General features: G+C 41.1%; 1 protein-coding gene across 3 annotated transcripts in view; it reads left to right on the top strand.

The window, feature by feature from the left end:
• GRM1 (glutamate metabotropic receptor 1) overlaps window positions 1–12,611 on the top strand; it is a 198,589-nt gene extending 185,978 nt beyond the window's left edge. The window contains exon 9 of one of the 3 annotated variants that reach the window (XM_074862918.1): window positions 8,834–12,611. In XM_074862918.1, the coding sequence (XP_074719019.1) occupies window positions 8,834–9,674 (841 nt within the window). In that variant the 3' untranslated portion in view covers window positions 9,675–12,611. The remainder of the gene's footprint in view (window positions 1–8,833) is intronic. The other 2 variants (XM_074862919.1, XM_074862920.1) reach the window with 2 other exon arrangements.
• Window positions 12,612–15,104: the final 2,493 nt, after the last annotated feature.

Raw genomic sequence — 15,104 nt, 5'->3', positions numbered from 1 at the left:
TGGCCTCATGCCTGAGTGTCAGTCACCAGAACTGCAGTGGTTTGTGAGTCTGGATTTTCCTGAGGAAGCCTTGCTTCACTACCCCAACATGCTAGAAATCACCATGGCTGCTATGGTTTTCCTCACCTTCCAGTTACAAGCGGTTACATGTAGGGACTTGAAACTGTCTTGTGTTTTGATGTACACAATACTTAGCATCAGTTGTTGTGGTAATGTTGATCTCCGTTCTCCGTATGACCCTGGAGATGGTCAGAAATGCAGAATTATGAAAATATAGAATCATAAAAATTTATTATCCTATTAAAAAACTCAGAAACATCAGCTTTGAGTTTCAGGGTTCTTTTCTTCTGAAGCTGTACATTCATTACCATGGAAACTTTCAGATACACCCAGAAAACCCACAGGCTTTACTAGCTTCTTTATCTACTGCAGCATATTAGGGAGAGCTGTATTTTACATATGAGGCACCTCATGACTAAGCTTCCTGTGGCAGCTGGGTTAAGTTTGCACTCAAAATGCGGGCATGCTAAGCCAAGTCTGATGGCTCTTCAAGCACTGTTTAAACTGCTTGGAGTTTATTTTATTCTCAAGTATACCAGAGAATCTGACAAGTTACAGTGAGAGAAAGACCTCATTGACCACTACCTCTGCAAGGGCTGCACGCTTTTTGGCAGCAAGTATCTAGAGCAGTGGGCTTTTAATGAGTTCATTAGGAATACATTCCTGCTCTGATACAGCTATTGGCTAGGAAATATTCTGGATTTTCAGTATAATTTGTCCCTTTTGTAATTTCATTTAGGGCTCTTGGTTGTGCTACGTGCTATGTGAAATACCTTCCAGCCTTGGTGTTAATGCCTTTCAGATGTTTGAAATCAAACAGACCATATTCAGCTATTTTAACTTTCTCTCACACAATCTCTTCTCTGTCCCTGATGGGTTTTTGTTTCTGTTCTGTATACAACTTCCAGCTTGTCAATATCTTTCTGGTAAAAAATGTGGTGCCCCAAATCATTTCCATCAGAACCACAAAGGATTACAGAAAGCAAGGAAAAACCTCCAAATGTCTTAATTACTATTAACCTGCATTCATAGGAGAGACCTCTCTGTACCATGGTATGGTGCTTTTGAGTGGGTAACACAGAATTCATGGGCTATTTTTGTCATTTTATTATATTCAGAGTTCATTAATTAGTGTTTCTTATTCAACAGCAGCTCTTGATCTTTTTCCATGGTATTTTCTTTGATGCAGTGTTTTTTAAAGGTTGTTGATCTTCACAGCCTTCCAGTCCTACAGACTATTTTGTATTAGTTGCACCCACGTACAATTTTTCTAAAGTAATCTCATTCTATCATTTTCTTTCCATGTTCCTAAGCTTTCCAGGTCCCTTTGCTCAAAACATCATAATTTTCAGTTTTCAGGTTCTATTAGCTGTGCTCCTTTTCAAGCCTGTCTGAATAAATGCTTCAGTTCAAGTATTGTCATTGGCTGCATTGTCATATACATGTATTAGAATGTGGAGCACAAGACGCATCTTCAGATAACACAAATGTACTTCTCCATTGATAACAGAGGATCTATGATGATGTACACCATACTTTTTCCGTACACTAACTTTAAAATCCTTTAAAAAAATTACTAAGGTGATCCAGTAGGATGTATTCATTCTGAATATTTGGTAGGGTTTACTTATTAATAACAACAAAATAAACATATTCAAAAATTATTCACTAGCAAGAGCACTTTTTAATTTCACTTTGATTTGCAGGTTTCTGATCTTCATTTCCTGAACACTGTGAGAATTTGCTTGCTATTTGCGACAAACTCTTTATTATCCTGCACTTCATATTTTCTATTAGAATAAGTTGTTTTCTCCAAGCAACACATCAGTATCTATTTGATACCTTTTTCAAAATACTTAATGAACACACTGGTGAACCAAAGTTTCTTCACTAATGATTAGATGGATGGCTGAAATGCAACATGGCTTCTATATTTCAGATGAGACTAAAAATTTATAGTAGTAATTATAATTAGTAGTCAGCCCTTCATACACTTTATCAGTGTAATATTCTCTCACCTTTATTGAGCTAGGTAAGTAAGATCTGTGATACATGCTAAAGTCGTAGGACTTCAACTGCATTGAAACACTGAAGTGAGCATCTCGCTTGTCCCCCTTCAATTTATAATTATATAAAAGTGCCTATGTACATATACATAATTATTCAGTCGCAAAGTGAATAAATCTATTTATTTATGGATGTTTGGATATATCTGACCTGTTGGATTTGGGAGTATTTCCCTGCCTCTCGGACCAGGTGTGAGCCTAGCAGCAACCCAGTTCCACAGTGGCACAAGCGTAAAGCGTGTGACCCCACTCCTGGCTCCTGCTTTCCCTGCCTGGGTGATGAGGGCGTAGAGGTGGGAGTAGGGGCTGGCACCCTCTGATCCTGCCCTGAGGGTCTGATCCCAACCTGGTGACCCTCTGGGTGGAAAACAGGATCACGTCACAGAGTACTCAGGCTAAACATAGCTACTGGATCCACATTACAGACTGTATAATATTAACATTTCAATTTAAAAAAAAAAACCAAACAAAACAGTTATCAGTAGGGTCAATGTACATTAGAAAGACTACGTGTAGCTCAGATCAAGTTATATTTAACTTTTGCAGCAGAGTAACTAATGAAGAAAATTAATAGGTTGGATTTGCTTGACATAAGCCAGTGGCAAGATGGAGGGTTGGAAAGGTGACTCTGGGCTTGTGCTCACTCACAACAACCTCAGGTCTCATCAGGTTCTGCCCCTGTGAGACAGCCTGACAACATTATATTTTTCCTGTATTTTGTGTAGCAGTTTCCATCATACATTTAAAGTAGCTCTCTAATTTACATAGAACATTGTGTCCCATGCCTAAGGCAATTTTGTCCTAAAAAAAAAGGGAGGGGAGCAACAAGGAAAAGTTAGTTCAGTAATTTAAATTTTCAGAAACACAAGTGGGAGGTTAAACTTTGCTTTAATTATACAGCACCACAGAAACCACTGGAGTCACACTGTGAGAACTGTTGTAAGATCCTCTTATCACCAAAATAGAGATTACACTGTAAATGGACTAGGGCTGAAATTAGTTTGTGATTTATTTTTTTTTTTCCTTTGGGTGATAATATCAGGCAAAAAACCTGAGCATACTCCAGATAGGGACTGTGTTCGATGATGGCTCCCTCACTCCTGGGTGAACCATAGAGAAGTTAAACCTGGGTTAGTAAAAGAGATGAGTCCCTAGAAGCAGTGCTCCAAAAATTAGGCTTGCAGGAACAAGCATGACTTGCTCTGCTAATGAGTGGCAGAGCTGACTGCTGCAGCTCCAAGAGGAGGTCCTGGTTAGCACAGGGAGATATCACTACCCTGGATTAAAACCAGCTCACTCCCCTAATCAAATTTCATGCCCCAGTGGCCTTACTGAAATGGAGACAATAATGGAAGAGACCTTGGGGATACCAGCAAAGCACCTGCAATGTGCTGCAGTGCAGGTATTAGCCTTAAATTTTAAGCTTGTTAGCTTGGGTCCAGGGAATGGTGAGGCCGTAGCGGGACAGAGCTTTGCTCAGGCTCATTACTGCTTCTTACGTGACTGCAGGATTGGAGAAAACTTGTGGATGGTTAACTGTTTCTCTGTGGGCAGGGCAGAAATTCCTCTGCTGGCTTCCCTAGAAGGGCATCCATCAGAAACTGCTGTTTGGGCTGAGACAGCTTTTGGATGGGGCTTTTCCTTCGCTCTGCTTCCCCACTGTCTCTGAAGGCTGGCCATCTCTGTGTAAGGGCACAGTCATGGCCCGGTGCCTGCTGCTTTCTGGACCACAGTTGTCAGCCATCCAGTAACACTGCCCTGCTCTGTGAAGGTGGAAACATAATTTGTTGACTGTACCCACCACTGACCTCATCTGGTTGCTAATAAGATAGTTCAGGGTTTGGTTTGGACCTATTTTTTGCTGACAAAGTTGATAGGCCCTTCTCAGGTTGCATTTAGTGATCATTCCTAAGATTTTATCTTTGTAGAAGGGACCACTAGGTTTTCCCAATGCCTCCTACTAGCTGTAGCATTTCAGTTACTACAGTGACTACAAGAAGGTAGGTTTGGCCAAAGCATCAGTGTGACAATGAAAGAAAGACAACATATATCACTTCTCCTATAACCTCTTCCACTGGTTAATTGTCATTACTGCTTAAAAAAAAAAAAAAACAAAACCAAAAACGCAAAACAAACAACAGCCTTATATCATAAATCTGTGCTCCAAATCTTGTCTAACAAACACCACCAGGACTGGCCCAAATGACTGTATTCCTCATCTCAGCAAGCTTAAGATGCTCCCTCAGCTCATGGCCACTTGGAGAAGATAACAGACCACAACTCTGGCATCCTAAAGGGATGAAATTGGACGAATTCTAACAGATCAAGGAATGTCCCTTCCTTTTTAACTGGAAGGGCTCTTACGTACTTTGCGTGACTGCATCTCCAGCTGTTTCACTCTGGCAGTGACATGAACTACATCAGATGAGGAGCCATTTCCCAACATGTGTGTTCCTAAAGTTAACCTCATCAGAGCACATATCACTCTGTTTAACCTTTTCATGTTCAAAGCAAAAAAAGACAGGCTCTGGATCTCAGGCTATAACTTCACTGGTGAGAGGATCAGAGAGTTGCACAGACTAGCTTACCTTAGACCACCGGGGCAATCATCTTCCACCTCACGAGCATTCAGCCTCCAAGATGTAAAGAAATCTTTGCAATCCAATGCCTAAAGCAACACATCTTCAGGACCCTGCAGTGTGGGGAAGAACCACCTGCTGTGGGGTCCTCAGACTCGACATTGCTTCAAGAAAGCCAACAAGGTCAGATACTCCAGGTGCTGGCAGAGCAGGACTCTCTTCTCGGCCTGTGGCTGGACTTGAGTCTGGGGCACTCCTAGTCACAAGCAGGAGTGGGATTTTGGGCAGGTGGAGATACTTCACAATGAACAGTGAGCCAGATAACAAGGTGTAGGTATGTCCTACAGCTGGACGGGGGTATTTTGGACCACAGTTTCAGATTTGGGTATATCAATTCTTTTAAAGACTTTCTACAAGTAACTATTAAGGTCTGAAGTTGTTTTCTGGCTTCTTTAGTGTCTATAATCATCAGCTGAAAGTATCTGAAAATGACTGTCCCAGAGTCATGCAGAGAGTACATTGTAAGGATCAGTGTATGTATTAAAAACAACACTTTGAATTACCAAAAATAGTGACAAACCTGTTCATGGAAGTAATAAAAATTCACACAAGAAATACACTTTTGTCTATTCCCCCAAAATACAAAAACCCTAGACAAAGCTGTGGTGAAAATTGAGAAAGAGCAGCTAAATTCAATGTATGTTCTTGCCTATAAAGCAAAACCAAACCCATCTTATGTGTTGGGATATGCAAGAACCTGTCTGAACATTCAGGCTAGATACAAGGATTTGAAGAAATAGTACATGGACTGTTACAGCGGGTATACACAACTACAAAGATCCCTTAAGATCCCTTGAGACTTCAAGGAGTTTACTTGTAGGCAGTAAATGTGAAGTCTAAATCCTATGGGAAATTATACAAAGGAGAAAGTTAGAAAAGCCAAATACATGATGGACATTAAATGGTTAACCATCATATTGATAAAAGCAAGAAAACACCCGTTAGTCCCACCTCGTCACTGTGCAATTGAATATCACGTTTTCAATACCCCAGCTGTAATCTGGCTTGATGCCCTCTCCTGCCTTTGTGTGGAAAAATTATCCTTTCTCCCATTATACCAGGCAGATTATTTAGATCTTCACCTTCTCCCATGGATGCTTCCTTCAAACAAGAAGGTGACAATCACTTAGTGAATGGTGACCATGCATCAGGATGGTCACCACATGCAGTCAGGATTGTCATCAATGCTTTGCACAAGTGAGTTAACTCCTATCTCGCCGAGACCCAGTTCAGGTCTGATCTTTTCCAGCCCCATCTCCACTTTTTGTCTAAATTTCGATAAATGCCATTCAAGATGTCTGGTCTTTGTTCCAGGATAACAAGCATTTTTCTTGCATGTTAATTGTTAATTCTGCCTGAATGTGTCAATCTTGGTGTGACTCCCTACCAGCTGTCCAGCAAGACAGAGCCCAGGTATTTCTATGACAGTCTTGTGACTCCATCATTCACATGACTCATTAACAAGCTAATGATGCACAGACACAGCAAGGAGAGCAAGTTGAGGGAAAGAATTGGAACAAGAGACTGAGGAGAACAGTAACAGAACAGAGAGAATTCTCAGTGGAAATCAATAGACTGACCCCACGGAGACCTGCTGTGGCTCTAAAGCTGTTTGTCACAAGGCCATAGGAGCGGTGAGCAGTGAGGTCTGGCAAGCAGAGGCAAGGCCCTTCGGCACCACCAGCTTTCCCTGTAGAGCAAGTCAGTAACAGACAAATCCTGATTAAGTGGTTCGTTTCCGTTTGGCTATTGCAGTCCCAGCACAGTTTGATTTAAGTATGTCTGTTGACTTTGGGCTCAATTAAGTACGTTATGGAGAGTGCTACAGAAGAAAGAAGTCAGAAGAGCAGAATTTGAGAGTGAGGGGGAGGAAAATGAACTGAATAGGAGGAAGATCTGAAGACAGAGGTAGTGAGTTCCTTAAAATAGCAGTGCTTGCCTTTGATGTAAAATACAAAATCTTGAGAACAAAATGAGATAAGAGACTAAACAGATGGTATGAGGAGGGATTCAAAAGTGAGATGATGCACCAGAGCTAGATATGAAGAAGTAAATGATGCAGAAGTGGACTTAGCATAAGAGACAGCAGATAATCATCACGGGTTTTTTCAGAAAAGCCCTTTGCAGTATTTGTAAGCTATACCATCAGCAAAAGAGAGCACTTGACTTGTTTTCCTCTCTACAAGAAGAGACTTGTTTTGAAGTTAAAGCAGATAAAATGTGTTTCTGTATGAAGAGTTTGTAGATGTTGGTATGTTAAAACATTACTTTAAAAATCTTTCACGCCCAACAGTTACATTCATTTGCTTATCTCTATAGCACTTCAAAAAAAAAGTCGTATCACAGCTCATTTTGATCAAAACAGGAATGCTTCTAAACCATTCTTATCTTTTCATTGATCACTATAATATAGAGGTTTCATTCTTCAGCTGGGAACTTGGCTTTTTTCCCCTCTAGGTTAAAGCTCTAAATCCAAACAGCTCCAGGTCCTACCAACTACATGCTCCAGGGAGTTATGAATTTTTTAGATTGGCCCTTGCTTGTGAGCCAGTTCCCACGAGGTGGTGAGTCACAGGTCCAGCATTTGGAGTCTGGAGTTGGAGATGAACTTCCTAGCTTGGATCCATCTCAAATTCTTTTTTTCTCCAGGAATGTTCGCTGCTCAGCAGAAAAGTGCCACATTGTCATGTACATTTCTTTTTCGCTTTGCCAGATTTACGACATTATCTGTGTTGTACCAGTTTCTTCCAGCTGTGACAGTCAGTCAATATTTTTTTACAAAATTCAACTGGTAATTATTTACTCCCTGAAAAAGAGAAGCACATGAGTCTGAGCAAGGAAAAGCAAAATGCTTAGAACAATATTGCAGGCTGTATGTAAGGGAAGAGATCTCCCCCGGTGTGTGCAGTAGCAGGAGGCAACACTGCTGTGCCAGCCTCCCACCCAGATTGCCTCCCACCTGCACTGCAATCACAGGGGCTGAAATTCAATCCTTTGTTTACTTCTGCCCCCTGAGGGATGAAACCCTGAGATAAGGCTGCTTCGCATAAATCATCTCAGAATTTCTCTCCGTCTCGGGTTTCCACCCAGGTGATGTATATTATAATTTGTGAATGATCTCTACTGCCTGACCTGCAATTAAACAGTTGCTTGGTCCTCTTAAGTACCGCTCAGCTCCCTGTCCCATGAGCCGCTAATAAGATACCACTCTGCTTTGAGTGCTGCTCCCTGCAAAGGTACAGGGAAATGCAAAAAAACCTACAGTTCCTCAGGGACAGACCTGACCCTCAGGTCCTCACCCAGCAAAACAGCCCAGCGTTTTGATGGGATCCAGCCTGCATGCAGAATTGGAGGGTTCAAGTACCCATGATCATGTCACTACTTGTTCCTCCACCTGCACAAACCGTTTTCATTCCCAGCATTTTATCCTGGTTTGTAAATAATAGTCACCTGAGAAGAAGTATGTTTGCCTCCTACCTGATGCAGGCCCTGGGAGTCCTTCATTTCTGTAATAGCTAATCTGTTCCTAAATGCAAAGGGGACGCAGAGAATAAAAAGGAAAGAAGAGATTAGTAACAATTTCTCTCTTTACCCAGAGTGCTAAAGGTTAAGGCTGTGAGTTGTTTTTCTTCCAGCGGTTTGGAAATATTTTCTATAAACTGCAAATCAGGTTTAATTACAGCTCTTCCTGTGACTTTTTTCCCCCCCTTTTTTTCTTCCCCCCTGCAAGGTGGGGTGAGCAAACCTATATACAAAATGACATAGCTAGAGTACTCCAAACACAACCACCCCTCCCAGAGCCCTTCCCACGGGCTAGGCTTTCCAGGCTGGCTGTAGGGTGGGTAACCAGCAGGGAGTAATTGCCTTTGGATGGAAATCACAGTAATTGCTGCTGTTAAAAGACACTGTTGTTTCCTTCTGTAGTATTTCTGGGAGGACATGAAGAACTGGAAGGGGGAGGCTTATTAATGAGGCAAAAGCAATCAGTATTTTTGTAGGCTTGTTTGTTATACTGCCCATGTCTGTGTAATGTAAATGCAAATAAACCCATCTTTATTTTATTCATAGTTCTAATGGAAAGTCTGTGTCATGGTCTGAACCAGGTGGAAGACAAGCTCCCAAGGGGGAACACATGTGGCACAGACTCTCAGTGCATGTGAAGAGCCAGGAGACAGGGTGCAATCAGACAGCGGTGATCAAACCCCTCACTAAAAGCTACCATGGCCAAAGCAAGAGCCTGACTTTTACTGACATCAGCAGTAAGACTCTGTACAATGTGGTGGAGGAAGAAGATAGAGAGCCCATTCGCCTCAACCAGCCTGGCAGCCCCTCCATGGTGGTGCACAGGCGGGTGACGACGACCCCTCCACTGCAGGCCACAGCAGAGGACACTCACCTCTTCTTGCCTGAGCAGCCCCCCAAGACCCTGCCCCTGCAGCCGCGGTCTCTCATGGACCAGCTGCAAGGAGTGGTCAACAAGTTTTCCACCGGCATCCCCGATTTCAACGCTGTCCTCCCTGCTCCCGGCTTGGGGAACGGTGTGCGTCCCCCTTACCAGCCCCCCCCGCCAGAGCAACCGCCCCTGCCACCTCTCCAGGTGGCTGCCTTCAGCGAGGAGCCCGTGTCTCCCCCAGCCGAGGAAGTGGAGAGTGAGAAGCTGAAGCTCATTCAGGGATATGTCTACGAGAAGAACCCAGAGGAGGAGGAGGATGAGGAGCCAGCGACCAGCAAACTGACTCTGGAAGACTCTCCGGCGCTGACGCCCCCATCCCCTTTCCGGGATTCGGTGGCTTCGGGCAGCTCAGTGCCCAGCTCCCCTGTCTCAGAGTCGGTGCTCTGCACCCCCCCAGATGTGACCTATGCCTCTGTCATCCTGAGGGATTATAAACAAAGCTCGTCCACACTGTAGAGGCTGCAAGAGACAAGACGAGAAGGACTTTGGCAGCTGCCTTCTGGGATGTTCTGGGGAGACAAGTCTCCCAGGCCTGGAGGGAGAGAGAGCAGAGAACAAAGTCACATATGACAGGGCAAAAACTTCATCCTGCACTTCAGTAAATAAAAGGAAAGAAAAAGAAAAAAAAATCCATTCTGAGGGCTTAAAATTCTCTAGCTGTTAAAAATAAAAATACCGTACTTTGAGAAAATGATAGGAAACCATAACAAAGCACAAACCCAAGAGACAACTTCTATAGCAAAAAAATGAATAAACACACAGGACAAAAAAATAATAACCACACTTAGTCACACCCTCTCTTGGCAATGCTTGAAAAGGACTCTGGGAAGCGCGACCTGGAGAAGTCATTAACACATCTCATGACTGCTGTCTGTCTGCTACAGAAGCAACACACCCAGGAGTTGGAAGAGCGGAGTGTGGTGAGGAGGAATGAAGCTACTGGTATATGAGACATATTTTTTCCTGGTTTCTATAGGTGGTATAACTGCGTAATGTGTTTGGAGGAGAGGAGCTGAGATAATCTGAAAGCACATGTCTCTTACTGACTTTTGTCTGAACAATTTGTTCTTCATACTAGGCTGCTTTTTTGGGGGGATCTGAGCTTTTTTTAACACTGATTGTGAACAGAGCAAGAAATATGATCAAGTTAAGACTCAAGAGGTTTCTGAAGAAAGCCCTTGCTGTAGTACTTGTAATATGATAAGGACTGAGAAAAACTGCCCTTTTGTATAAGATTGCAAACCATGTGGCTAAACTGTTACACAACATTTCCTGTAGCAGAACAATATTTATTGACTAACTTTTCATAATACAACATATTTGCCATGTGATTACATCATTCCTTTGTGTTACTTTGGAATCAAATACATTGGAAAATAGCTGTATACTTAGAGCAACAACTATTACTCTGAAAGAAAGGCAGTTCCATACTGCGGGTTATAGTCAGTCTTGAACTAAGAGCGTGAGCGTACGTTTGTGTTTCTGTATGCGTGTGTATGGTACGTGTGAAGTGTAATGTCCAATAACTACCGCCGGAAGATTGTCGTATATACTATGAATATTTTTATGTTTAAATCATGTTTTATATCACATTGTTACAAATATTCAATAGATCTTTGGAGGTTTGTATGCTGTGCTAACACATTTTTTTCATATACAAGCTGAGACAATTGTTACCCTTATAATAGGGTGCTTTATTTTGCAGATATTTTATGAAGTAGACATATGATATTAATAAACCAGTGCATTGAAAACTTGTTATTTTACATGTTCGCAGCAAGTGTGGTTAACAAAAAAAAAAGAAAATGCAAAAAGAAAAAAGTCTGGTTTAGAAGTCTTGCACATGCCAGTATAAAGGAGAGACAGGAAAGGTAATTAAACTACCTTTTTGCTTCAGATAATTTAAAATAAAATCATGTCCAGACAGGAAATTTCATCAGTGCTTAATGTGTGCATAAAATCCCAGGGTTTGTTACAAACAGTTCTTTTAATCTCTTTATGATGTTTCGTTGTGTGTTCTTTTCATGCGCTTTCACTTCTATTTAATATAAAATATTGTATCTTCTAGGCAGCTGTAGTTCTGTCATTCATTTCTCCTCCTTTATCCTTCAACAGTTTCCTAGAGATGGGCCTAATCCAAAGCTCCCTAATGGCTGGCATGTTCAAAGTCCAGGTCTAATTGCTGTGGCTTGAACTTAATTATACTTATTATCACCCTATTTATAAATGTGCGTATTATACATATACAGAACAGGATTTTAGCTGTTATGAACTTCTATTGTGCTGTTGAATTTAGTTGAGGATCTGTCCCACAGTTCTACACTTTATTTCCAAAGGTATTTTTAAGAGATCTCTTCATGTTAATACAGTTGCAAAACCTGATTTTAACCATGTTTGTTGTGAACATTCTATTAGGGTTTTTCTGATTTCAGCATATTTCTACTATTTTTCTTTCTTTTCACTTGAATTTTAAGAAGTCCTTCTGCCAGTCACCAATTCTTCTCTGAAGATCCAAATCTCATTGTTTTACTCTAATTATACAGTAGTGGTATTGGAAGGTTTGGCTGGTGCTCAAAACCTGATAGAGCCTTTTTTCCTCATCCTCTTTTCACGATGTTTTCTCCTTTCAATATGACTAGTGGCCAATTGCTATCATTGTCCCGATGTGAAAAGCATGAAATGTCTTTGCCCAAAGACATGGTTATATCTTTGTCAGCAGATTGATGTCTAAAACAAACTAAAGACACCTGAGGGTCAGTTGGTTGATTTTTGTCTGCTTGGGGCTTTTAGGGGGATATTTTTTGTTGTTGTTTCTTTTTTTTTAATGTTGATTACTCATTAAAGCAATGAGAAAAATGCCATATTTTCTTTACTGATCACCGCACTGGCAATGAATTATGTCTTCTTATAATCTTAGTATAAGATTTGTTGTGCTGTTTCCAAAAACATATGTTGTCAGTAACACAGAGCTAGTACTGGGAAGCTGGACTTTGAAGGAATGAGATAGATAAGAAAAAGAAGCATAACAGATTTGTATAGATGGGGAGATGGCAATGTGGCAAGGTACTGTATTGTTTTCATATCTGTCTGTTTTGAACATATTAAGCACTGATTTTATTACTGCAATGTAATTATATCATGAGTAGAAGTTTTCTTGAAATTCAGTATATTAGCTTTTAGTTTGTAGTTGTTAAAACTGGAAACATACACATACGTAAATATATCTAAAGAGCAAGATCTCACCTTGTGTATGTAGTTGTATGAGCTATGAAGCTTCCTGTAAAAGTTCTTTCCTTTGGTCTGTCAAATGCTTGATGAAAACTGCCTTTTTGTCAAAATGATCTTGAAAATGCTGTAAAATAAATATTTTCTATTTATTATTTAAAAATAGAATGCCAAGATTTTTAATTTTTACTTCCTAAGTAAAAAATAGCCATGTCTAGTAATTGTTCCAGAGCTTTTCAGCGTCCTGTGAGAGAGATGGTAGGATGCTCAAATGGAGGTAGGTATTGATTAGATTGTGGCATGTGGGTGAGATAGTGGAGGGTCTGAAGATTTTTGTTTAGAAAACAAAGAACAGCTTTTTGGCTTCCTAATAAAAATCAGGAGCATCATAAGTATGCATTTGGGCTGACATCTTCTAGAGGAGAATTCAATAGGAAATGACAGGAAATTTTTCTCCCCAAAGACATGGGGAAACACCAGCCCTTCACTGGAAGTATTCCATGTGTTTGTGAAGGATCAAGGAAGCTCAAATATGTTTTCTTGACAGCTATAAGCAATAGGCATTGATCCATTCCAGACATCTTGTGCCTTCTTCCTTTACTGCCTCTGTGGAGGGCAAAGTACTGGGGCTCTTGACACCTGCTCTGCAATTCACACACACTGTGGCTTTTTGGAACTGCTGCATGCCTTAGCTTGGGGCTCAGTGAGATGGGAGTATAAATGCTTTTTCTGGAGCACTGCTGAGATTTTCAGACCCAAAAGGCACTAAACATAGAAAATCTAGCTCTTTTTCTCTTTACACTTGTGAATAGGCTTGTTTCTAGTGGCTCCTTGGTTTGGATCTGACCTTGCAAGAGCCCACATCTGAGGAGTCAGTCCACCTACAACTACAGCACTGCTGGGGTACAGAGAATGACACTTCATTCAGTGGTAAGTGCCAAAAGTTTAGTGTCTTTACTTGTAGAGGTTTTTGGTTTTGGTTTTTATTTTCCTTCTCTTTTTATTTTTTAGTTAAAGTCTAGGCAATCTATGTCTTAGTAAAGGTTCTGCTGATCAAGTGGACTCAGTTATAAAAGCATCCCCAGGGTAACACAGCAGTTACTCCCCTCCAGAGCATCCAGTGCAGCATTGTTGCCGGCACCATTCTTGTAACTAGTTACTGTTTGTGGGACCCACCCACAGCATCTTAGCCTGAGCCCACTGCACATCCCAGGAGTCACATGTGGCATTTCAGGATACACTGTGGAATGAACATGGGAATAAGTATGATGGTAACATCTGAGAATCATCTAAAAAATATTATAGCAATTGTTATCTGGTCTCTAACAAGCTACGCATATGTTGTGCAAATGAATTAATTTTCAAACTGCAGTATTCGCATAGGAGGTTAGTACTAATTGTTTTATGCATGAATTTCCAAACAGTCTGACTAGCATAACAAGCCCAGCAAGTCTTACTTTCTTTTTGATGCAGTTTCAATTTTTGTTTTGCTGTGCTGCAAGCTTCCAGCATGGATGAGGATCATTTCAGTTTAAGTCATTCTAGACAACATAAATATTTCAGTTCATATTTTTCTTTTTTTTTTTTTTTAATTTCTCCACATAAACATACAACAATATGAACATTACCAGAAAGAGCAGATTGGGCAAAATCTATATAAACAGACTCCAGTAGATATGAGCAAACAACAGTTGGTGGAAGTGCTAAAGGAAAATATGTAGAAGGCCAGATGCTCCAGCCTGTTAAAGCTGCTTTATTAGTCTCTAGATTTCCAGAGCAGTTCTTAATGTGCTTTAGTGTGACAAAGGAAAAGACTACTCTGGTGCTGTAGAGTCTTTTTAGAGTCCTTTGGCCCCAGCGTCAAGGGCAGATAATGTGACAGGTGGAAAGGGAACAAACTTATAAGCCTTCATCTTCATTTCTCTTAATCTAACCTAAGAAAAAGCATAACAAAATCCAAGGCTGCTGAGAGACAAGTATGAAAGCTCTAAATTAGAAATAAGCAAATCTGAATTGTCATGAGTACTGTAGCAGATGGTTGGAAGATTTAAGCAAATTTTCTTTAAGTCTTCAAACCAGTGAAGAATTCACAGGATAGAATTGTTATGCTTCTGCTATGGAGGGGGTCAAATTAAATGATCATAATATTCACAAACTGCCAAAAAGGCCCATGTAAAATAGCTTTACATTGAGTAAATGGATGACTAGTCCAGGACCACAGAGCAGCAAAGCAGCTTAGCATACTTCAGCTTTAGTCTTCAGCCTCCTGCCAAGGACAGAGCGTTGGCAACTCCACCAGCCCAGTCCATGCCTATCCGTCCGAGCTCTGCTCAGTAAGCTGGGTCTCTGGACCCAGGCTACCGTGTCACATCCACTTTGTATGGAATAAGTGGCTACCAGAAGCAAAACACAATGGAAATTGGGCCCCTGGAGTTGTATTCATCACTCTTCAGGGAAGAACAGAGAAGCAGGTTGCTAATAGCTGTTCTACACAGGGTCTGAGCGGCTGTTAAAAATGTTTCTCACATGGGAGTGGGAAAAGTGTGGTTTTGCAGATTGTATTGTTGTGGTGGGTTTTTTTCCCAAATAAATGAGTCACTAGACACTTGGCAAGTACCTATCTGCAAATCACTGGGAAGGAGAAGCAGACTCTGTAGCAAA

This window comes from Strix uralensis, chromosome 3 (genome assembly GCF_047716275.1).
Source record: "Strix uralensis isolate ZFMK-TIS-50842 chromosome 3, bStrUra1, whole genome shotgun sequence".
NCBI lineage: Eukaryota > Metazoa > Chordata > Aves > Strigiformes > Strigidae > Strix > Strix uralensis.
Note: the sequence above shows the minus strand (reverse complement) of the source record. Positions and strands in the feature narration are given on the sequence as shown.